Raw genomic sequence first — 23,414 nt, forward strand, 5'->3', positions numbered from 1 at the left:
AAATAATAGAAAATTCAGGAAGAGAAAGAAGTGATTTAAGGGGAAAACTTTCAAATCCAAGGTAGACTATAACAAGGTAGGAAAACTAGATAAAGATGAAGAGTCACCCTCATAAAAATAGTGGGAGTGAAAGCAATGAAAGTGGGTAAGATCTTCCATACTTTGACTTACAGACTTACATTTAATTCAACATTGGGCAGGGGCACCTGGGTGGCTCAGCTGGTTAAGCATCTGACTTTTGATTTTGGCTCAGGTCATGATCTCAAGGTTCGTGAAATCGAGCCCTGCATCAGGCTCCATGCTCAGCATGGGGTCTGCTCAAGATTCTCTGTCCCCCCCCCCCTTCCCCTGTCCCCACACCTCCCCCTTGCTTCGGCACACACATTCTCTCAAACAAAAGAATAAATAAATAAATAAATAAATAAATAAATAAATAAATTTTTAAATAATATTCAACCTTGGGCAGTAAGGACACAGATTAGAACCGTGCCCTTTAAACTCTGTGTCACTGATTCCTCATCTGTAACAGGACAATTTCAAAGGATAAATTGAGATGTTTCAGCACCAAGACGGAAACCTTTCCCATGGCATCGGTCTATACCTCACCATATTCTACCATCTTAAAAAGGGGAATGAAAAATACATTCTAGTACATGAGAGAAGAAAAAAAAGACAGAAAATGGAACTTCAAAAACCATATGCATGACTGGAAAGGCTATGGAAAGGCTATCTTACGCATGACCGTGAACCTAACCTGCAGCAACTGCTGGTATAGTCCATAAAAATTATGAGGATTTATTTAAATCTTCCTTCTCTAAAAACTATCCTTTCCCTTTCTATTCCTTAACAGTCTCCTCACTTACCCTTACTTGTCCTCTATTTCTTTCTTATCTACCTCAAATGTGTCCTGGTTTATCAAAAAATGTTAAACTGAAACTGTATTTTTTATTCAAATATTGAGTTTAGTTATTTACTATTCTAACCAGAGTGATTATAATTTAAACATCACTAAAAAAAAAAAAAAATTCTGGGGGGGGGGAATTAAACATTACTGATTTTCAAAATAAAAATTCTTAAAACATTAAAAAATAATTTACTTTAACACTGGAAATTATTTACATTTATATACATTGTTTGTGTCAAATTTATCTTACCTGAAATATTTTCTGATTGCCTTTGAGGTTTCACAACAAGTTTCACACCCCCTCCAAAAACAGCAGCCCACATTCGATTATTTAATGGGTGGGCTGCAAGTCGAAACAGTTCATTGGAAGAATTTGTAGCTAGAGCATGTATCAATAAACTTAAGTAAACAGCAACAACAGCTTCACACAACAAAATGTTCAATTTTGGCTGATCTTCATCTTGAGCTGAACTCAAGAGATTAATGAGTGAGCTCACACCTGTTAGGGTATATAATAAGAAGTATATCAGCAGAAAGCTCCAGAAGAAAAAAATCCAAATTCGTAACTTAACCAAAATTATGTATCTATATTACATAATATTTATCATATCCATAAACTGAGCAACAAAATAAATGACAGAAATGGATTATAGCCTATGGAATGAGATAAGACCCATTAAGTTTATACTAATAAATGAGTGAATAAATAAAAAGGAGAGAAAGAAAAGCTCTTCCTTATAGTACAATTTCAACTAAAAGTGGAAGGAATGATATAAAATCAGAAAAAATCACCATCCAGTTATCCCCACAGTAATACCTGATTCAGGCAAGAATCATCACTGGATGCTAAAATTAGTGGTAAAAGTATAATATTTTACACAGTCTAAAACTATCTCTTCAAAAGAAACTTATTAATTGCAATGAAAAAGGAGTAGCTTAACAAGTGAGAAATCTGGCAAAAACTACCTTAACAAGTGGTCAAAGTTAACAGCGCCAGTAATGGAACCAATTGACATCACGTGCCTCTTGCTCTTCTGCACTAAGGGCACATAATCTCTTTTGTGCTATCCTTGCTAAAAATACATAACCTGAGTCTAATATTAATAAAAGGCCAGGAAAACCCAAATTGAGGGACATTCTAAAACATAACTGGCTAGTACTCTTCAAAATTGTCAGTCATGAAAGACAAAAAAAAAAAAAAAGAATGAAGAACTAGTTGATATCAGAGGAGACTCATGAGACATTACAAATAAATGTTATAGGGAAGACATGAGTGGGACAACTGGGAAAATTTCTGAAAGATCTATGGTTTAGAAGGACAATACTGTATCAATGTGAAGATGCTGAATTTAAAAACTGTGCTATGGTTATGCAAGAGAATGTCTGTTTTTAGGAAAGATACATTGATATATTGAGATGTAAAAGGGTATCATGTCTGCAACTTACTCTCAAATACTTCAGAAAAAATACATATGTACACACAGTGAGAGAGAGGGATGAATGGTAAACAAGGTACAGCAAAATACTAACATTGGAGAATCTGGGTGAAAGCTATACAAAAATTAAAATGAAGACAATGTTTGCAGAAACTTATGCATAAGTGGATATTAAATACACACTTTGTCACTTATTTCTACTGCCACTCTTCACAACAATCAGTTATAAAGCAAGGAGAGTAAAAACTAAATGACAGAGCAGACCAGGAAAAGGTTTGAAGAAGTGGAGAGAAGGTGTGAATTAACTGATGTGGAGAATGAGAAGGAGAGCTAACCAGAGAAGAGAAGGATTGACAGACAGCATGACAGAAGTGCCACGGAATGGTCATTCTTATCCCCACATAAAAATTTATACTCCAGAATAACTGTAGTCCTTCTGGTACATCTGTGAAAATATCTCTGTGACACTGCTCCCTAATTTAGGATTTCTACGGATAAGGAAGAGGATGTGCTCACCCTTAGGAAAGATGTTAAACCTTGCTTTTTTATGCTGGTCAACACAGCTGGGTTTTGAAGCCTTAACTTTCTGAGTCTTCAGACAACATTACAGTACTTAAGAATTCCTAATCCATGGCAGAAAACATCATCAAAAACAAATAAAAAACCATTCACCAAATCCACAAAGAACAACAATCAGGAAACCAGTTAATAACTTTTAAAAATGGAATTACCAAATAGTAGATTTAAAAAACAAAAACAAACAAACAAGAACACTTAAACTCTCACCAGGCCATTGAGCAGGAGAAGAATTTGGTGTTGCGTGCTCTTCAATACTTTCTGTCCTCAGCCTTCGGCGATCACTTAAAAGAAGGCCCTGATAAGCCATTCCTGTAAACTGGTTTCCTTCTGTTTGACTGCTGATACAAATAAGGTTCAGTAATTTAGCATTCTACCGAAGGTAAAAAAGCAACTGCACTTTATATATATTTCTCTTAAATGATTATAATGACATTTAGTCATTTTTTTTCATGTTTTAAGTTTTTATTTAAATTCTAGTTAGTTGAGGGGCACCTGGCTGGCTCAGTTGATAGAACATCGATTCTTTCCTTTACTTTTTTATTTTAAAGATTTTATTTATTTATTTGACCGACAGAGATCACAAGTAGACAGAGAGGCAGGCAGAGAGAGAGGAAGGGAAGCAGGCTCCACGCTGAGCAGAGAGCCTGACGTGGGGCTCGATCCCAGGACCCTGGGATCATGACCTGAGCCGAGGGCAGAGGCTTTAACCCACTGAGCCACCCAGGCGCCCCGAACATCGATTCTTGATCTCAGTGTCATGAGTTCAAGACCCAGATGGTTGGGCATAGAGGTTACTTTAAGAGGTAAAAAAAGAAGAAGAAGGAGAAAAGAAAAAATTCTAAACAGTTAACACACATTGTGATATTGGTTTGAGGAATATGACCTTCAGTCTTTTAAAAATCTTTTTTTAGATGTCACTTAATAATTGAAAATCTTTTCTAAATTCACCCATTTTTTTTAAACAAAGAAGGAATCTGAGAGTAAGAAGACTACAGTTGGTACTAGACTCCATTAGGAAGTTTCAGGGTACTACTTTCTTGCATTTCTTAGCTCAGCAAAGTTGTGCGAGCTTAACCTTGAATTAAAATATGAACTAAAATCTGGAGACATCATACCTCAGAAGTATCTAGTCCTAAAGCCAAATGTGCCTCAATATTTATTTCCCTCATCTTTGTGGAGCTGGGGAAAATATAAAAGCAAAAAGTAAAGCTAACTCCTTTAAGAGTCAATCATAGCCTAAGGATGAGAAAATACACATTTTAAAAATATTTATTTGAATTCTCATTTGGTGCCATTTTAACCAGTGACTGATATCAAACAAGTTGTTTTTGATCACTGAGATGATCATAGTCAATTAAATAAACTCTTTTTTCCTTATTTACATGCCCAAGTCTTTGTAGTTATTTAGAGGGGTCCTCATTAGACTAAAAGCTGAGTACAGGCCATTTTAAGGGAGTAATACCTTTTGCAATACCAAGTCTTCTCACAAAAAGCTGCTAAATTTACAAGAAAAAATAGAGACTTTTGTTTAATATAAATTTAATGTGATTCTATTTACATTACAAACTTTTCATTTAATATAATTCATTTAAAGCAAGGTTATCCTTCCAAGTCATTCAATCTCTTACTACTTACATTGCCCTCATCATTAAAACGCACAGTATATACTGATAAAGGTAATATGACCTTTAGGAAAATTTTAACCATTACCTCTCATTAATATCAATTCCAAAGACTTTTATATTATATGCAAGTGGGTAAGTGAAACTGATTTTAATAATTCTATGTAAGAAATGTACTTTTGAGTTTTTTTTAAAGTGTTTCCTCTTTAGACTGAAAACCAATTAAACAAATAGGAGCTAATCCAATTCTAAAAGAAATGGTTCTTAAGGAAAAAAATTAGAAAACTTCATATTATAAATTATTTTGAAGAAAAAAGGAAAAATATTAGAAAACTTCATATTATAAATTATTTTGAAGAGAAAAAATTCCTTTAAAATCAAAAAAGACAGTGATGATGATAATTGCCGTTTACTATTTGTAATTTTTTATATGCCTCTGTTGTTACTAGGTGACAGCTAAATTTTTTTCTTAAGATTTTATTCATTTGACAGACAGAGATCACAAGCAGGCAGAGAGGCAGGCAGGGGGCGGGTGGTGGGGGAAGCAGGCTCCCTGCTGAGCAGAGAGCCCGATGTGGGGCTCGATCCCAGGACCCTGAGATCATGACCTGAGCTGAGGGCAGAGGCTTAACCCACTGAGCCACCCAGGTGCCCAGGTGACAGCTAAATTAAACAAAGTTATTTTATTTCTCATTCTCTCTCACCTATTAGAGTATACATGGCAGTCATATTTTGTTTTTTTAACTACCTATTTATTTGTCAGAGAGAGAGCACAAGCAAGGGGAGCAGCAGGCAGAGGGAGAAGGAGGCTCTTCACTGAGCAGGGAGCCCGACGTGGGACTCAATCCCAGGACCCTGAGATCATGACCCGAGCCCAAGGCAGACACTCAACTGACTGAGCCACCCAGGCATCCCCATGGCAGTCATATTTGAGGATTTTTCCATCCCTAGGAAATAGAACTTTGATATAACTCTAGCACAGTTGAATGCTTTTGCTGTATTAATAACTTAGCATGATTTTTTTTTTTTACCTGTAGCTATGACTGTCACATAATGCCTGGTAAATTGATGCAGAAAGTGATGCTGCTAGTGAATGAAGTGTGTGCACCTGAAACCAAACAGCCACAATTACGTTTCATACAGACATTTCTATATAACAGTAATATCTTACCTATTAGAAAATACCCAGCAAACTAGCAATATTATAAATAAGACTAGATCCTAGACTATTAACTCTACTTTAAACCTTCTAAAATAACACTCACCCAACTAAATATGCATGCCCACAACAAAGCTAACTGATTCAGACACATCTTTATCAAATATTTACTCACTGTGAGCCTGAGCAAAGTGCCAATATTCATCTATTACTGGGACTGCTCTACCTGGTAATGGTTAGCTTAAAGATTAATATTCCAAAAAAGCAGAACCAAAATACTACACAATTTTCTGAGCTTTTACTTAAACTGCCTTATAAAATTGCCCTTGATGAAAATAAATACTTGATCTTATCAATAAGATTGAATTAAATGTTTAGATATATCAATCACTGTGTGAAATGGCTGATTTTTCAGAGAGTAAGTAGCTTACTCAGTACTTATGACTAGTGCATACTCTTAGAATTTTAAATTTAGAAAGTTTAAAAATCATCAGTATAAAAACTACATCCTAAAAAATAAACATACTGAATCAACATTTTCAGACTCATAAAGTCTTAAATTTTATGGGACCTGAGAAATAGTTTCATCCTCTTTGAAAGCCTTATCCAAATTTCTAGGAGATGGAAATGTTTACTTAGAATTTATATGTATTTAATGCCTTTTCCATGTGTCCATATTCACCTAACAAATAATTTAAGTAATCTCTGCTAAAACACTAATACAGAATAATTCACGCTATGGATTAGAAGTCTCTAATAGGCTGATGTAACAAAAAAATTGGGGGTCCTTCAGAAGAATGCACTACCAGAGGTCAAACATGCCTTTTAAACAAGAGAAGTAAATACCAAAAATGTTGGGGACTGGAAATGACATCAGCCACTGGAACTGGAAAAGCGTAGCACCAATACACACAGGGTAGCACAGAGGTAGTCTGATCAGTTCCAAATCCTCCCAAGCTTCCTAGCGTTTTCTTCGAATCTACCTGTTCTTGAGTTTTCAGCATAGGGTATGGGGTTTCATTTGGGGGTAGTAAGTCTGTCAAACCCGTTTGCCCCAATAACAGCAGAGCCTCCAACACACATAATTGTCAGGCAAATAGTAGTGAGGATACTTTCTCTGGGATATTTCTGATCAGTCATGGTTCTGCCAAAGATACTCCCCGAGCTTATATTCTCATAATATCCTGGCATACAGTCATTAATATTTCTATATTAATGGTTCATTTAAGAGAAATGGAAGATTTAAAGGAATATTAAGAGGCAAGAATATGGTCTAGAAAACCTTTTAATCAAAAAGTATTTGCCTGTCTCAAATTACTTTTCCATAAAGTCTTCCACTGCCCAGGATTGGGGAAGTAGAAGATGAGGAGCACTTTAAGAAACTTCCTCCAAGTTCAAACCAGAAGACGAGTTTAACATATTTACCTTCTCAGTGCATACAGTATCAACCGATCATAAACTTTACATTACCTTTACATCTCCAACACTGGGATGAGGTGGTGTTTTCATCTGAACAATAGTGTAAAGTATATCGTGGATGTGATTATTTAGGTATAATACAGGGTTAGCTATGACTGTTTTTGTTGAAGCAATACTTGCTGAAAGCAGAGGTAGGGTGGTGGGCAACGGAAGTGGAGACTGGAGTTGCTTCACTGTGGTCTCCTGTGGGTTACAGTGGGTTATTTTTTTTCAGTGCAGTTAAAATGGAGAAAAAAAAATCAGTTAGTAGTTACATGATAAAAATATTGGTGATGAACAACTGAATAAAAGCTGTATGTATTTATTCACTCATTCTACAAAAATTTATTGAGCACCCAACCTGTACCAGTTGCTCTGCGAGATGCAGAAGATAGAAAGATGAGTAGGATACAGCTGTGCTCTCAACTGTTAAACCTACTCATAATCACCAAAGCTCTGATCTCCACAGACCCATACAGAGCATAAACATCCTCCTCCTACGAACCAAGGGGCTAGACATATTTAGGCTAACTGGTATAAAGAGCCATTAAAATCATTAAAATAACCAAGATTGAAAACAAACGTGAAGTTCATACCTGTTGTGATTCTTGTAGCAAAAATTTGAGTTCCATCCTTACCGAGGCCAGACCACCACCCTGGGCCCCGTGAAGGCTACAGTAACTAAGAAACACTCTCAGGAGATCTTGGTTTTTCTGTAACCACAACTTCCGTCTTTCTGCATGTTCCCGTTTTGCCTGCAATCTCCGTCTTTCTATTTGGTGGCGCTCATAGGAACCTATATCTGGTTTTTCCATCATCTCTTCCTGGTCCAGAAGATCGCTCTCTACCTTGGGATGTGTTTTCCTGGCATATTCTTTAATAACTGATTCATGGTTACATATCTCATGCAAGGCAGCGATTTCCTTTTCAAGCCAGTTATAGAGCTGAAATCTGAGTTTTCCACCATCTACTTCATAACCTGTAGCCAGTGTTCTTAGCTCAGTCATAAGGATCTTTAAACAAGCTCTGAATTTTAATTGCTCAGCAATCACGTCGACTTCAGTATCACCTTCCAGACAGTCCTCTTCCTGAGGAGTCAGTAATACATTAGGGTCTGAGGCTTTCTGATCTTGTCTGTCTGTCTCCCTGGCACCTGCACTTTTCATTATTAAACCAGCAGCATCTTCTTCCTCTTCTTCTAAGGCACTGTCATGCTCTTCACCCCAATCAAGATTAAGAGGCTCCTCATCCACTTTTAGTATTGGCTGGCTCCAGTCAAACTGTGAAGAAGTTACACCAGACCAGTCAATGCCAGAACGTCCACTGTCATCACTCATAGTCTTTGATTCTGAAGGTTCACCATCTGTCTTTTTAGGAAACAAGTCAGGCTGACCTTTTTTCGAAGGTAAGGCAGATATTTTGGTAACTTTTGGAATTTTGGAAAGTACCTCCAAGGCTAGAACAGGGCATCCAACTTTAAAATGAGCATTGGCGGTGGTAAAGAATAATTTCCTTTCTATAAGGTTAATTTTATCAACGAAGTTTTTTTCAGTTTTGAGACCTAAGGTTGCCAAAGTTCCTTCAGGGGAGGCAAGGTTTCTTCGAATAAGCAAAGGATGCGTTCGAAGGTAGTTGTAGAAACTAAACACCACTGGGTTACAAGATTTGATGATAACTACAGAAGTAAAACATACAATCACAAGGTATTATGTTAATTTGTACTTAAATTATTAAAGAATAAATATGTCAGCATTTCCTCAAAATAAAGGATACTTAAATATTATTTATATGTTTATTTTTAATATTGCTTCTATTTTTTAAATGGAAAGAAAACACCCCTCCCAAAAAATGTTTAGCTTGTTCCCTAAAAAGGGAGGGAAGAATAGGAATGGAGAGATCAGATTCCAGTAGGAATGGAAAGAAGCTAGATCCCTCTGAAAATACCATGGTTTTATATATTTTATTTCAAAGCCATGTCAATACTTTATATAATTTTCTTTTTAAAGATTTTATTTATTTATTTGATAGGCAGAGATCACAAGTAGGCAGAGAGGCAGGCAGAGAGAGAGGAGGAAGCAGGCTGAGCAGAGAGCCTGATGAAGAGCTCGATCTCAGGAGCCTGGGATCATGACCTGAGCCGAAGGCAGAGGCTTTAACCCACTGAGCCACCCAGGTGCCCCAACATTTTATATAATTTTAACAGAAAAATTAAATTTGAAAAAATCACAAAAAAGCATCAGCAAAATTAAATAAGTGATTCTGTATGTCAAGCTGGTTGCACAACCACACAAAGAGGTACTATAATGTGACTTTAGAATAAGTAATCTGGCTGCACATCCTTACTGGGATATACCATAAAAACAAAAATCACAGCTTAAACTGTCCTCAGTAATCATGTTGCTATGAAAAATTTTTGCATCATTATTCTTAACCTATCATATACATATAACAAATATGTTAAGGCTGTGAGAATTCAAGTTTTTCATTTTAAGACACAAATATGAAATTCAAAAAGAAATCTGTAATCAATGCTGAAATAAAAATTTCAATGTGAACTCACGAATTCTCTGGTTAAAAAAAAAAAATCCTGGCTCCATTCATGAAAACAGCCTAGACACAATGACCAAACCGACAGCAAATGAGGATCTGTATGCCCAGGATGAAGTCTCTGTTATTCCCCATTCAAAGGAACAAGGATTCTTAGAGAGAATGGCCATTTCCAGTCCTGGGGCATGAGATGTACAAGAGGAGCCTAAAACAGCATGCCCTAACAGAAAGCAAAGAAACTATCAAGGAATAACATCAAAAGGATTCAAGAACTTGTAGAGGCTCCCACTGGTTAAAAGAGAGATAATCTGAGCATCCACAATAATAAACCACAATGGATTCAAACACAAGTCTATCTAAATCTGTGAGTTCAAATAACTCAAATAAATATAAAGGCTAATTAGCTGCCTTTGTAGTATGTTAGTGAACCAAATTATTATTTTGAAAACTGATAAAGTAAAAGAATCAAACACTGATGTTTCCTTCACGACGTATACTACTGGATTTTAGAGTAATCAAAGAGCTAAGGGAGACTGTACTTCTAGAGAAGTATTCCAACTCATAAAGAAAGAATAAAATGACACAATTAGAATATCATCATTTTATAAACATTAATGAAATAAAGGATCTATGCAGTGATAACTGATGGCTGTTAATGCAACAAAAAGCAAAACAAGCAAACAATATGTGTTCCCTGACAGAAGTACTCCACACCACCATAAAATATTTCTGCCAAAAATCTAATAAAAGCATCTAGAATCTTAACTACCAATTTGTAGGACATATAGAGAACATGGGGGAGGAGACACATGAAGTGCCACAAAAGGGACAAAACCAACAAATTCTAAAAAGTGAGAAACCATAAAGTAAACATTCTTTAACAAATGTATTACAAGGAACAAGAAAAAGGAAGAAGGGAAAACTGTACATTAAAGTAGACAAAAGAGGGCACCTGGGTGGCTCCATCAGTTAAGCATCTACTTTCAGCTCAGGTCATAATCCTGGTATTGAGTCCCGTGCGGGGCTCCCTGTTCAGCGGGGAGTCTGTTTCTCCCTCTACCACACCCCCTCCCGCTTGGGCTCTCACTCAAATAATATCAATACAATTTTAAAAGAAAATAAAACAAAATAGATAAAAGAGGCACCTCAATCCATTGTAGAATATATGCCTCATCTGAATCTTGATTCAAACAAATTAATTGTATAAGATTTTATGAGACAACCAGGAAAATCTGAACACTGCCCATTTCATGATTACTAATCAAATTTTGTTACAGTGACATGTGTTGTTCTAAGAGTCCTCCTTACATTTTAGAGATTCATTTGAAATATTTATAAAAGAAATGATATGCTGAAATTTGCTTCAAAATAAATCTATGTTGAGAATGGGAGGAGGTAAAAAGGATGGTGTATATATGACACAAAGTCGGTCTAAGTTGATAGCTACTGAAGTTGGGTGATGGATTCACAGACTTTCAGTATATATTATTCACTCTTTTACATATATTTGCAGTTTCCACAATAACTAGTTTTTAAAAATTAACCTAGAAAACAGAAATAAAAAGAACCTTCCTTCTATAAAAATATGCACATTTTATTAAAATTACCTGGGAAACTCAGATACTTATTTTTCTTCTAAAGGTTTAATATCCTTTCCTCTAAAATTTTAATACTATTTATTAAAATATTTCTTCTTTATAAAGAAGAAAGTAAAAATGGGTCCCTAATCTCTTTATCCATGTAGGGGTTTTTTGCATTTAAAAATAATACATAACAAAAATTTTTTTTCAAGTTTTTATTTATATTCTAGTTAACATATAGGGTAATACTGGTTTCAGGAGTAGAATTCAGTGATTCATCACTTATATGTAACACCCAGTGCTTATCACAAGTGCCCTCCAAGTACTAATACTCATCATCCAATTATAACTCAGCAAGGAAAATGCTTGTATGCATTTTGCTTGTATGCAAGGAAAATGCAAAGTAAAAGCTTGAATCTCCCCACACCTATTCTCCAACGGTAACCAGTAACCAGTATTCAGTTCCTTTTTTATTTTTATTTTTATTTTTTTTCAAGAGAGAACTAGAATGAGCATGAGTCAGGAGGGGGGTGGGGGAGAGACAGAGAATCTTAAGCAGGTTCTTAAGCAGCACTGAGCCCAGCACGGGGTTGGATCCCATAACCCTGAGGTCATCATCTGAGCACTTAACTGACTGAGCCACCCAGGCACCCCTGTATGCAGTTTCTTTTGATTTATTCCAGAAAACAACAAAGGGAGAGGAAGAAAGAGAGTAGACCCGGTAGGTAAACACACACACGATTGCGACATGCATATGTAAATAAAATGCAACAAGAATTACGCCACTCTGCATCTCACTTGTTTCACTAAATACTACAGCACATATTAACACATCAATCTGCCTCATTTCTAATGGCATGTTATTTCTGTAGTATGGGTATACTATAATTCATTTGACTATTCTATTGACAAACACTTAGAATATTCCATTTTTAAAAAATTATTGCAAGGAGTGCTAATAAATGCCCTCCAGATGCTTCAAAAAAATCTAAATTATTTGGGATAACTAGAAGTAAAGAAAGCTTATCACACAAGAATAAAGGTCTATGCACTAAACGAGTGCATGCAAAATTTCTACTTAAGAAACAAAACAGGGGAGGAGTCAAGATGGCGGAGAAGTAGCAGCCTGAGACTACATCAGGTAGCAGGAGATCAGCTAGATAGCTTATCAAACCACTGCAAACAACTTCAAATCCAACAAGAGATCAAAGAGAAGAAGAACAGCAATTCTAGAAACAGAAAATCGACCACTTTCTGAAAGGTAGGACCAGTGGAGAAGTGAATCCAAAGCAACAAGAAGGTAGACCACGGGGGAGGGGCCGGCTTCTGGCAAGTGGCGGAGCAACGGAGCACAAAATCGGGACTTTTAAAAGTCTGCTCCACTGAGGGACGTCACTCCAGAGGCTAAACCGGGGTGAAGCCTATGCGGGGTCAGCGTGGCCCCAGGTCCCACAGGGTCACAGAAGGATTGGGGGTGTCTGAGTCCCGCAGAGCTCACAGGTATTAGAGCGGGGAAGCCGGCTACAGAGACAGAGTCGAGGAGTGAGCTCACAACTCGGGGTTACCTTGAGCCGGTCACAGGCTGGGTGAGCTCAGAGTGCAGCCAGAGGCCAGGGAGATGGGAGTGATTGGGCGCTTTTCTCTGAGGGTGCACTGAGGAGTGGGGCCCGAGCTCTCGGCTCCTCCGGACCAGAGATTGGGAGGCCGCCATCTTCATTCCCGTCCTCCCGAACTCTACGGAGAGCGCTCAGGGAACAAAAGCTCCCTAAAGCGAACCCGAGCAGATTACTTAGCCTGGCTCCTGGTAAGGGCGGTGCAATTCTGCCTGCGGCAAAGACACTTCAGAATCACTACAACAGGCCCCTCCCCCAGAAGATCAACAAGAAATCCAGCCAAGACCAAGTTTGCTTACCAAGGAGAGCAGCGGAATTCCAGAGGAGGAGAAAGCAAAGCACGGAACTCAAGGCTTTCTCCCCATGATTCTTTAGTCTTGTAGTTAATTTAATTTTCTTTTTAATTTTCTTTTTTTCTTCAGCTCAATTTTTTTTAACTTTTACCTTTTTCTTTTTTAATGTTTTTTAACTAGTTTATCTTAACAATACCTTTCATAAAAAAATAATCTTTTTGAACCTTCATTATTATAGTCATATTTTATCCTTCATTGTATTTTTTATTTTTTGTATACACATAGGGTTTTTTCTTCTAAAAAATTTGGGGTACAACATCTTCTAATAGATCAAAATATACCCTAAATCTAGCTGCGGGCTTGTTCTAGTATCCAGCCTGAGCAAATTCTCTCAACTTTCTTTTTCTTTATTCTCCCAACCAACTTACTTTATCAACTCCTTTTTTAGAAATTAAAATAATAAATATATTTTTTTCATCTTTATAGGAATATTCCATCCCTTCATTGTGTTTACCCTTATATACGTTTTTCATTCTTTGAAATTTTGGGAGGTAGTTTCTTCTAAGAGACCAAAATACTCCCCAAATTAAGTGGGTGACCCTGTTCTAGTCACCAGTCTAATATATATATATTTTTTTTTCTTTTTTATATTTTTTCTTTATTTTTTTTTCTTTTTTCTGAACTTCTGTTTATCCCCTTTCTCCCTCCGCCCCCCACGATTTGGGGTCTCTTCTGATTTGGTTAAAGCGCATTTTCCTGGGGTCTTTGCCACCCCTTTAGTATTTTATTTGCTCCTTCATATACTCTTATCTGGACAAAATGACAAGGCAGAAAAACTCACCACAAAAAAAAGAACAAGAGGTAGTACCAAAGGCTAGGGACCTAATCAATACGGACATTGGTAATATGTCAGATCTAGAGTTCAGAATGATGATTCTCAAGGTTCTAGCCGGGCTCGAAAAAGGCATGGAAGATATTAGAGAAACCTCTCTGGAGATATAAAAGCCCTTTCTGGAGAAATAAAAGAACTAAAATCTAACCAAGTTGAAATTTAAAAAGCTACTAATGAGGTGCAATCAAAAATGGAGGCTCTTACTGCTAGGATAAATGAGGCAGAAGAAAGAATTAGTGACATAGAAGACCAAATGACAGAGAATAAAGAAGCTGAGCAAAAGAGGGACAAACAGCTACTGGACCATCAGGGGAGAATTCGAGAGATAAGTGACACCATAAGACGAAACAACATTAGAATAATTGGGATTCCAGAAGAAGAAGAAAGAGAGAGGGGAGCAGAAGGTATATTGGAGAGAATTATTGTAGAGAATTTCCCTAATATGGCAAAGGGAACAAGCATCAAAATCCAGGAGGTGCAGAGAACCCCCCTCAAAATCAACAAGAATAGGTCCACACCCCGTCACCTAATAGTAAAATTTACAAGTCTTAGTGGCAAAGAGAAAATCCTGAAAGCAGCCTGGGACAAGAAGTCTGTAACATACAATGGTAAAAATATTAGATTGGCAGCAGACTTATCCACAGAGACCTGGCAGGCCAGAAAGAACTGGCATGATATATTCAGAGTACTAAACGAGAAAAACATGCAGCCAAGAATACTCTATCCAGATAGGCTATCACTGAAAATAGAAGGAGAGATAAAAAGCTTCCAGGACAAACAAAAACTGAAAGAATTTGCAAACACCAAACCAGCTCTACAGGAAATATTGAAAGGGGTCCTCTAAGCAAAGAGAGAGCCTAAAAGTAGTAGAAAGGAACAGAGACAATATAGAGTAATAGTCACCTTACAGGCAATACAATGGCACTAAATTCCTATCTCTCAATACTTACCCTGAATGTTAATGGGCTAAATGCCCCAATCAAAAGACACAGGGTATCAGAATGGATAAAAAAACAAAACCCATCAACATGCTGCCTACAAGAAACTCATTTTAGACCTGAAGACACCTCCAGATTTAAAGTGAGGGGGTGGAAAACAATTTACCATGCTAATGGATATCAGAAGAAAGCTGGGATGGCAATCCTTATATCAGATCAATTAGATTTTATGCCAAAGACTATAATAAGAGATGAGGAAGGACACTATATCATACTCAAAGGGTCTGTCCAACAAGAAGATCTAACAATTTTAAATATCTATGCCCCTAACGGGGGAGCAGCCAACTATATAAACCAATTAATAACAAAATCAAAGAAACACATCAACAATAATACAATAATAGTAGGGGACTTTAACACTCCCCTCACTGAAATGGACAGATCATCCAAGCAAAAGATCAACAAGGAAATAAAGGCCTTAAATGACACACTGGACCAGATGGACATCACAGATATATTCAGAACATTTCATCCCAAAGCAACAGAATACACATTCTTCTCTAGTGCACAGGGAACATTCTCCAGAATAGATCACATCCTGGGTCATAAATCAGGTCTCAACCAATATCAAAAGATTGGGATCATTCCCTGCATATTTTCAGACCACAGTGCTCTGAAGCTAGAACTCAATCACAAGAGGAAATTTGGAAAGAACCCAAACACATGGAGACTAAACAGCATCCTTCTAAAGAATGAATGAGTCAACCAGGAAATTAAAGAAGAATTGAAAAAATTCATGGAAACAAATGATAATGAAAACACAACGGTTCAAAATCTGTGGGACACAGCAAAGGCAGTCCTGAGAGGAAAATATATAGCGGTACAAGCCTTTCTCAAGAAACAAGAAAGGTCTCAAATACACAACCTAACCCTACACCCAAAGGAGCTGGAGAAACAACAAGAAAGAAAGCCTAAACCCAGCAGGAGAAGAGAAATCATAAAGATCAGAGCAGAAATCAATGAAATAGAAACCAAAAAAACAATAGAACAAATCAACGAAACTAGGAGCTGGTTCTTTGAAAGAATTAATAAGATTGATAAACCTTTGGCCAGACTTATCAAAAAGAAAAGAGAAAGGACCCAAATAAATAAAATCATGAATGAAAGATGAAAGATCACAACCAACACCAAAGAAATACAATTATAAGAACATATTATGAGCAACTCTACACCAACAAATTTGACAATCTGGAAGAAATGGATGCATTCCTAGAGACATATAAACTACCACAACTGAACCAGCAAGAAATAGAAAACCTGAACAGACCCATAACCAGTAAGGAGATTGAAACAGTCATCAAAAATCTCCAAACAAACAAAAGCCCCGGGCCAGACGGTTTCCCGGGGGAATTCTAACAAACATTTAAAGAAGAATTAATTCCTATTCTCCTGAAACTGTTCCAAAAAATAGAAATGGAAGGAAAACTTCCAAACTCATTTTATGAGGCCAGCATCACCTTGATCCCAAAACCAGACAAGGATCCCATCAAAAAAGAGAATTACAGACCAATATCCTTGATGAACACAGATGCAAAAATTCTCACCAAAATACTAGCCAATAGGATTCAACAGTACATTAAAAGGATTATTCACCACGACCAAGTGGGATTTATTCCAGGGCTGCAAGGTTGGTTCGACATCCACAAATCAATCAATGTGATACAACACATTAATAAAAGAAAGAACAAGAACCATATGATACTCTCAATAGATGCTGAAAAAGCATTTGACAAAGTACAGCATCCCTTCCTGATCAAAACTCTTCAAAGTGTAGGGATAGAGGGCACATACCTCAATATTATCAAAGCCATCTATGAAAAACCCACAGCAAATATCATTCTCAATGGAGAAAAACTGAAAGCTTTTCTGCTAAGGTCAGGAACACGGCAGGGATGTCCGTTAACACCACTGCTGTTCAGCATAGTACTAGAAGTCCTAGCCTCAGCAATCAGACAACAAAAAGAAATTAAAGGCATCCAAATCGGCAAAGAAGTCAAACTATCACTCTTTGCAGATGATATGATACTATATGTGGAAAACCCAAAAGACTCCACTCCAAAACTGCTAGAACTTGTACAGAAATTCAGTGACGTGTCAGGATATAAAATCAATGCACAGAAATCAGTTGCATTTCTCTATACCAACAACAAGACAGAAGAAAGAGAAATTAAGGAGTCAATCTCATTTACAATTGCACCCAAAACCATAAGATACCTAGGAATAAACCTAACCAAAGAGGCTAAGAATCTATACTCAGAAAACTATAAAGTACTCACGAAAGAAATTGAGGAAGACACAAAGAAATGGAAAAATGTTCCATGCTCCTGGATTGGAAGAACAAATATTGTGAAAATGTCTATGCTACCAAACGCAATCTACACATTTAATGCAATCCCTATCAAAATCCCACCCATTTTTTTCAAAGAAGTGGAACAAATAATCCTAAAATTTATATGGAACCAGAAAAGACCTCGAATAGCCAAAGGAATACTGAAAAAGAAAGCCAAAGTGGGTGGCATCACAATTCCAGACTTCAAGCTCTATTACAAAGCTGTCATCATCAAGACAGTATGGTACTGGCACAAAAACAGACACATAGATCAATGGAACAGAATAGAGAGCCCAGAAATAGACCCTCAACTCTATGGTCAACTAATCTTCAACAAAGCAGGAAAGAATGTCCAATGGAAAAAAGACAGCCTCTTCAATAAATGGAGTTGGGAAAATTGGACAGTCACATGCAGAAGAATGAAATTGGACCATTTCCTTACACCACACACGAAAATAGACTCAAAATGGATGAAGGACCTCAATGTGAGAAAGGAATCCATCAAAATCCTTGAGGAGAACACAGGCAGCAACCTCTTCGACTTCAGCCGTAGCAACTTCTTCCTAGGAACATTGCCAAAGGCAAGGGAAGCAAGGGCAAAAATGAACTATTGGGATTTCATCAAGATCAAAAGCTTTTGCACAGCAAAGGAAACAGTTAACAAAACCAAAAGACGACTGACAGAATGGGAGAAGATATTTGCAAACAACATATCAGATAAAGGGCTAGTGTCCAAAATCTATAGAGAACTTAGCAAACTCAACACCCAAAGAACAAATAATCCAATCAAGAAACAGGCAGAGGACATGAATAGACATTTCTGCAAAGAAGACATCCAGATGGCCAACAGACACATGAAAAAGTGCTCCACATCACTCGGCATCAGGGAAATACAAATCAAAACCACAATGAGATATCACCTCACACCAGTCAGAATGACTAAAATTAACAAGTCAGGAAATGACAGATGCTGGTGAGGCTGCGGAGACAGGGGAACCCTCCTACACTGTTGGTGGGAATGCAAGCTGGTGCAACCACTCTGGAAAACAGCATGGAGATTCCTCAAAAAGTTGTAAATAGAACTACCCTATGACCCAGCGATTGCACTACTGGGTATTTACCCTAAAGATACAAACGTAGTGATCTGAAGGGGCACGTGCACCCGAATGTTTATAGCAGCAATGTCTACAATAGCCAAACTATGGAAGGAACCTAGATGTCCATCAACAGATGAATGGATAAAGAAGATGTGGTATATATACACAATGGAATACTATGCAGCCATCAAAAGAAATGAAACCTTGCCATTTGTGACAACGTGGATGGAACTAGAGGGTACCATGCTTAGTGAAATAAGTCAGTTGGAGAAAGACAACTATCATATGATCTCCCTGATATGAGGAAGTGGAGATGCAACATGGGGGGTTTGGGGGGTAGGAAAAGAATAAATGAAACAAGATGGGATCGGGAGGGAGACAAACCATAAGTGACTCTTAATCTCACAAAACAAACTGAGGGCTGCTGAGGGGAGGGGGCTTGGGAAAGGGGGGTGGGGTGGTAGACACTGGGGACGGTATGTGCTATGGTGAGTGCTGTGAAATGTGTAAACCTGGTGATTCACAGACCTGTACCCCTGGGGATAAAAATTCATTATATGTTTATAAAAAAAACAAAACAAAACAAAAAAAAACACCAGCTGTATGATTATATGGAAAGAGTGAAACAATATGTAAACATTATGTATGCTTAAGTTCAATATAATTGGTTTTTGTTCTGTATTTTTTTTCCTAAATAAACATTCAAGTTCAGAAACAGCCTTCTTTTAAAAAAGAAAAAGAGGGGCACTTGGCTGGCTCAGTTGATAGCATATGACTCTTTTCATATGTGTGAACCCCACCCTGGATGTAGAAATTACTTAAAAATAATATCCTAAAAAAAAAAAAGAGAAACCCAGAAATGTCCTACCTTGATGTTCATCATCCTCCTTTGGGGTCTGCTCCAATAATGTGTCCAAAGCTCGGGTATAATCTTTCATTACCCAATAGGCAAGACTACGCAGGAAAGGATCAGGATGTAATCTTTTGCAATCGAATCCTGAGCCATCCTTCTGGCAACCCAGAATCTTCTGATTTAGGATGGATATATAAGTGGATGACGTCTCAAATTCAGATTCATACAAACGGGCAATAACCATGGCTAGCTGAATATCTTCCATTTTTTCAAGACATACCTATAAATTCAAATATTAGGAAATACTTATTTAATAATAATTACTTAGCAATATGGAATACTCCACTGATATCCTGAAATCTACCATTTATACTCTTACAGTGGTGGGAGGGGTACAGAGGTAGAGACAGTGATTCAAGCAAATGACTACCTGATAGGAGATTAAAGAATAGCTATAAAAAGAATAAGAAGCTAGAACTCAGCAGTTTCTGGCCTAGAAAGATCATTTATAAAATAAGCATAAGACCAATATCAACATCACCTCAGACTTAGGTCAATTTAAATTAATAATACTAATTTAAAATTAAATATACTTATGACATTTTAATTTGTATATTTCAGTTCCTCTTAATTCCCAAATGTCCACATAAACACAACTATTACTATTTTAAAAGAACCTTCTAATTAAGTAACAAATAACATATGAAATAAAGCCATATATTCTATTTTTACTCTGATTTATACTCTAATGTAATTACTCATATAGAAAATTTGATGTCATTCAGGCAATAAAAGCATCTCTCAATCAACATTTCTCTTCTTCTCCTGATTACCTGGAACTTCCTGTTTCAAAATCATAAATATGTGTTATTTTAAAAAATCATACACCAGAGATAATTTTTGAAAATGTGACTAATTCTAAATGTAGAGAATTTCTTTTTGTTGGATATTTCCTTTTTCTTCTATCATGTATTACTTCCAATTATTTCTATTTTTCCCTCACTGGTATGGATTGTTCATAATGACAGTAAGTATCTTAGGGGGAAGATCTCAAAAGTAAACGGTAACATTCATAATTTCTCTCTCTTTTTTAAAGATTTATTTATTTATGAGCGAGAATAAGCGAGCGGGGAAAGGGGGAGGAGGGTCAGAGGGAGGACAATCTCAAGCTGACTGTCCACTGATCATGGAGCCTAACGTGGGACTCGATCTCAGGACCCTGAGATCATGACCTGAACCTAAATCAAGAGCCAGACGCTCAACCAGCTGGGCCACCCAGGTGCCCCTATAACTTCTCTCATAATCAACTGCCAGGTGTATGTATCAAAAAATGCAGTTTTACCTCTTCATTCATTTTTCAATACCTAAGACAACTACATTACAAAACAATACAAATAGCAATTTCAGTTCCTTATCTATGAATTCCATTTAGAAAAAAAAGAACTTAAAGTGGCTGCCTATCTACCCCAGAGAAGGAGCTTGTGACCTATACACACTTCAAATAGTTCAGAATCGTAAGATGGCTAGGAAGAAAATATTCGTTAGTCATTTTTTGATATACATATGCTTGAAATACAATATTCTCTATATAAAAATTTTTGGTTTATGTTTCACCCCTGAATTGATTTATAATTTCGTTTATCACTATACCACTATTTCAGTTCTCTGTATTCTCTGTCTTTATAAACATAGGACAGAAAATTACAATCCAACTGAACATAATTTTTTTTAAAAAAGGCAATTCAGGGCGCCTGGGTGGCTCAGTTGGGTAAGCGACTGCCTTTGGCTCAGGTCATGATTCTGGAGTCCCAGGATTCATGCTCTCTCTTACTCACTCGCTCTCTCAAAATAAATAAATAAAATCTTTTAAAAACAAAAAGGCAATTCAGTATGTAGAATTACATTATAATGAGCTTTACAAATCTGTAACCTAATTTATTACACACAAGTTTTCTGATTTAAAAAAATTTAATTTAGGGGCGCTTCGGTGGCTCAGTAGGTTAAGCCTCTGCCTTCCGCTCAGGTCATGATCCCAGGGTCCTGGGATCGAGCCCCTCATCGGGCTCTCTGTAGTGGGGAGCCTGCTTCTCCCTCTCTCTCTGCCTGCCTGTCTACTTGTGATCTGTCAAATAAACAAATAAAATCTTTTAAAAAATTTAGTTTATAATCCAAGTAGTAAAATAAATTTCAGTATCACAAACTAAAAAAAAAGAAAGAAAGAAAGAAAATCAGTCTACTTTATAACGTGTTCAGGTTTTCAATCTCCTACAAGTATCTCACAGCATGTTTTCTTATTTGTACCTCTATGGCATCTTTCAATGAACCAGCTAACAAGAAAAAAGCAGCAGATTGTTCAAAGCGTTGTTTTCCAAGTAAAGAGAAAGCATTTTTCAAAGCAGCTTTACGCCACCTATCTTCATTAAAGTTGTGGCTAAAAAATGTTGTCATCTTTTCATCATGCTGTGATCTGGAAACAAGAACACAAGTATCAGTGGTTAAGCGAAATCTAAAATATTTTGAATCCTTTGCAGAACATGTGAAAATAACCTCAAACACCCATCTAAAATAACTTCAGTAATAGGTATCTCTTACCAAGCTTCTCTTCACTTGTGGTAAGGAAAGCTCAAACTCCTTGCATATACATAAACAGGACACACTGTTTACTTTTCAAAGTGCTTTTATCAACTTTTTTTTTTTACAACATCCCACCCTTTAGGTTATACTGAACCAATATTATACCCATTTTTTGCAGATAAAGGAACCAGGATACAGAAAAGTAAGCTGATCTGATCACACTCATGTATCTAAGTACTTTCAAAAGCACTGGCATCAGAATATCTGCGCACAATCTTCATCCAGTCAATCATGTTCATTGTTGAGGGAACTTACCTAAACAGACCCCACACTACTGCTTTCTTCTTCATGGAAAGGTAGAACAGCGCAGCGTCCAAAGCATCATTGTTCCTCTGGAAAGAAGCTTTGGCAACCTAAATGGTAAATAAAATAATCTATTAAATTAACTATTTGATAAAAGAATTACAGCCAATTAACCAACAGTTAATGCTTCCCTGCTCTTACATCGCTGATAGTAACCATGGAGATGAGAAAAGTTGGCTCTATTCCACAATCTCCAGTAGCTCTGAGAAACAACTATTTGTATGCCAGTAATTATAATAAAAATAATAATAGCAACTAGCAATTTACTAATTACTTCCACGTACCAGGCACCAGTCTAAGTTCCTTTTATTTATCTTATTAAATTACCACAATCCATGAGGATTATCCCCATTTTACAAAGGCAGCAATGGAGACACAGAGAGGTTAAGTGATCTGCCTAAGGTCACACAGTAAGGGGTAGAAAAGGTATTAGAACCCAGGTAGTAAAAAAAACTGTCTACCACATGAAACAAAAAAGAAGGCAGAATATTCAACAGATGTGATCTTCTTCTTGAAAATTAAATGTTATATTTCTTAATGTTTTATAAAAGCTAAAATGCTAACTTCCATAGTCAATGTGATTTCACAATTTAAAGCTCTCTCAACTCATACTGATACAGACATCTGTGAATAAATAATTATATACACACACGTAAATAACTATAGACAAAAATAAGTGAGTGTTCCAGTGTTTTTTTAAACATACTTTTTTTTTTTAAAGATTTTATTTATTTATTTGACAGAGAGAGCTCACAAGTAGACAGAGAGGCAGGCAGAGAGAGAGAGAGGAGGGAAGCAGGCTCCCCGCTGAGCAGAGAGCCCGATGTGGGGCTTGATCCCAGGACCCCGGGATCATGACCTGAGCCGAAAGCAGAGGCCTTAACCCACTGAGCCACCCAGGCGCCCCTTAAACATACTTTTTAAAGAAACATTCTTTTCTGGTATTTTTCCAATCAAATTTTGACTATTCTAAAGACTGACACCTTTTTTCTGGCATGTAATTAACACAGAAGGTTGAAGCTCCGTTATTTTCAAGAGCTTACAAATTTCAATTCTTAGAAATTCCATGACAAAGAGTCTTAATGAGCACATGATTCATTAATCTCCTCAGAGCTCA

General features: G+C 36.8%; 1 protein-coding gene across 8 annotated transcripts in view; it reads right to left on the minus strand.

The window, feature by feature from the left end:
- The window catches only part of DMXL2 (Dmx like 2), a gene marked incomplete at both ends in the record, with an annotated part of 156,026 nt that overhangs the window by 18,721 nt on the left and 113,891 nt on the right, over positions 1 to 23,414 (minus strand). For 5 of the 8 annotated variants that reach the window (XM_080809428.1, XM_080809427.1, XM_080809424.1 and 2 more), the window contains 8 exons: positions 1,155 to 1,403; positions 3,127 to 3,254; positions 5,573 to 5,649; positions 7,171 to 7,362; positions 7,755 to 8,833; positions 19,376 to 19,640; positions 21,662 to 21,827; positions 22,250 to 22,347. In XM_080809428.1, coding sequence (XP_080665554.1) covers positions 1,155 to 1,403; positions 3,127 to 3,254; positions 5,573 to 5,649; positions 7,171 to 7,362; positions 7,755 to 8,833; positions 19,376 to 19,640; positions 21,662 to 21,827; positions 22,250 to 22,347 — 2,254 coding nt within the window. Of the gene's footprint in view, positions 1 to 1,154; positions 1,404 to 3,126; positions 3,258 to 5,572; positions 5,650 to 7,170; positions 7,363 to 7,754; positions 8,834 to 19,375; positions 19,641 to 21,661; positions 21,828 to 22,249; positions 22,348 to 23,414 lie in introns of all 8 variants that reach the window. The other 3 variants (XM_080809425.1, XM_080809423.1, XM_080809421.1) reach the window with 1 other exon arrangement.

The sequence above is a fragment of the Martes martes genome (assembly GCF_963455335.1).
Source record: "Martes martes genome assembly, chromosome: 7".
Classification (NCBI taxonomy): domain Eukaryota; kingdom Metazoa; phylum Chordata; class Mammalia; order Carnivora; family Mustelidae; genus Martes; species Martes martes.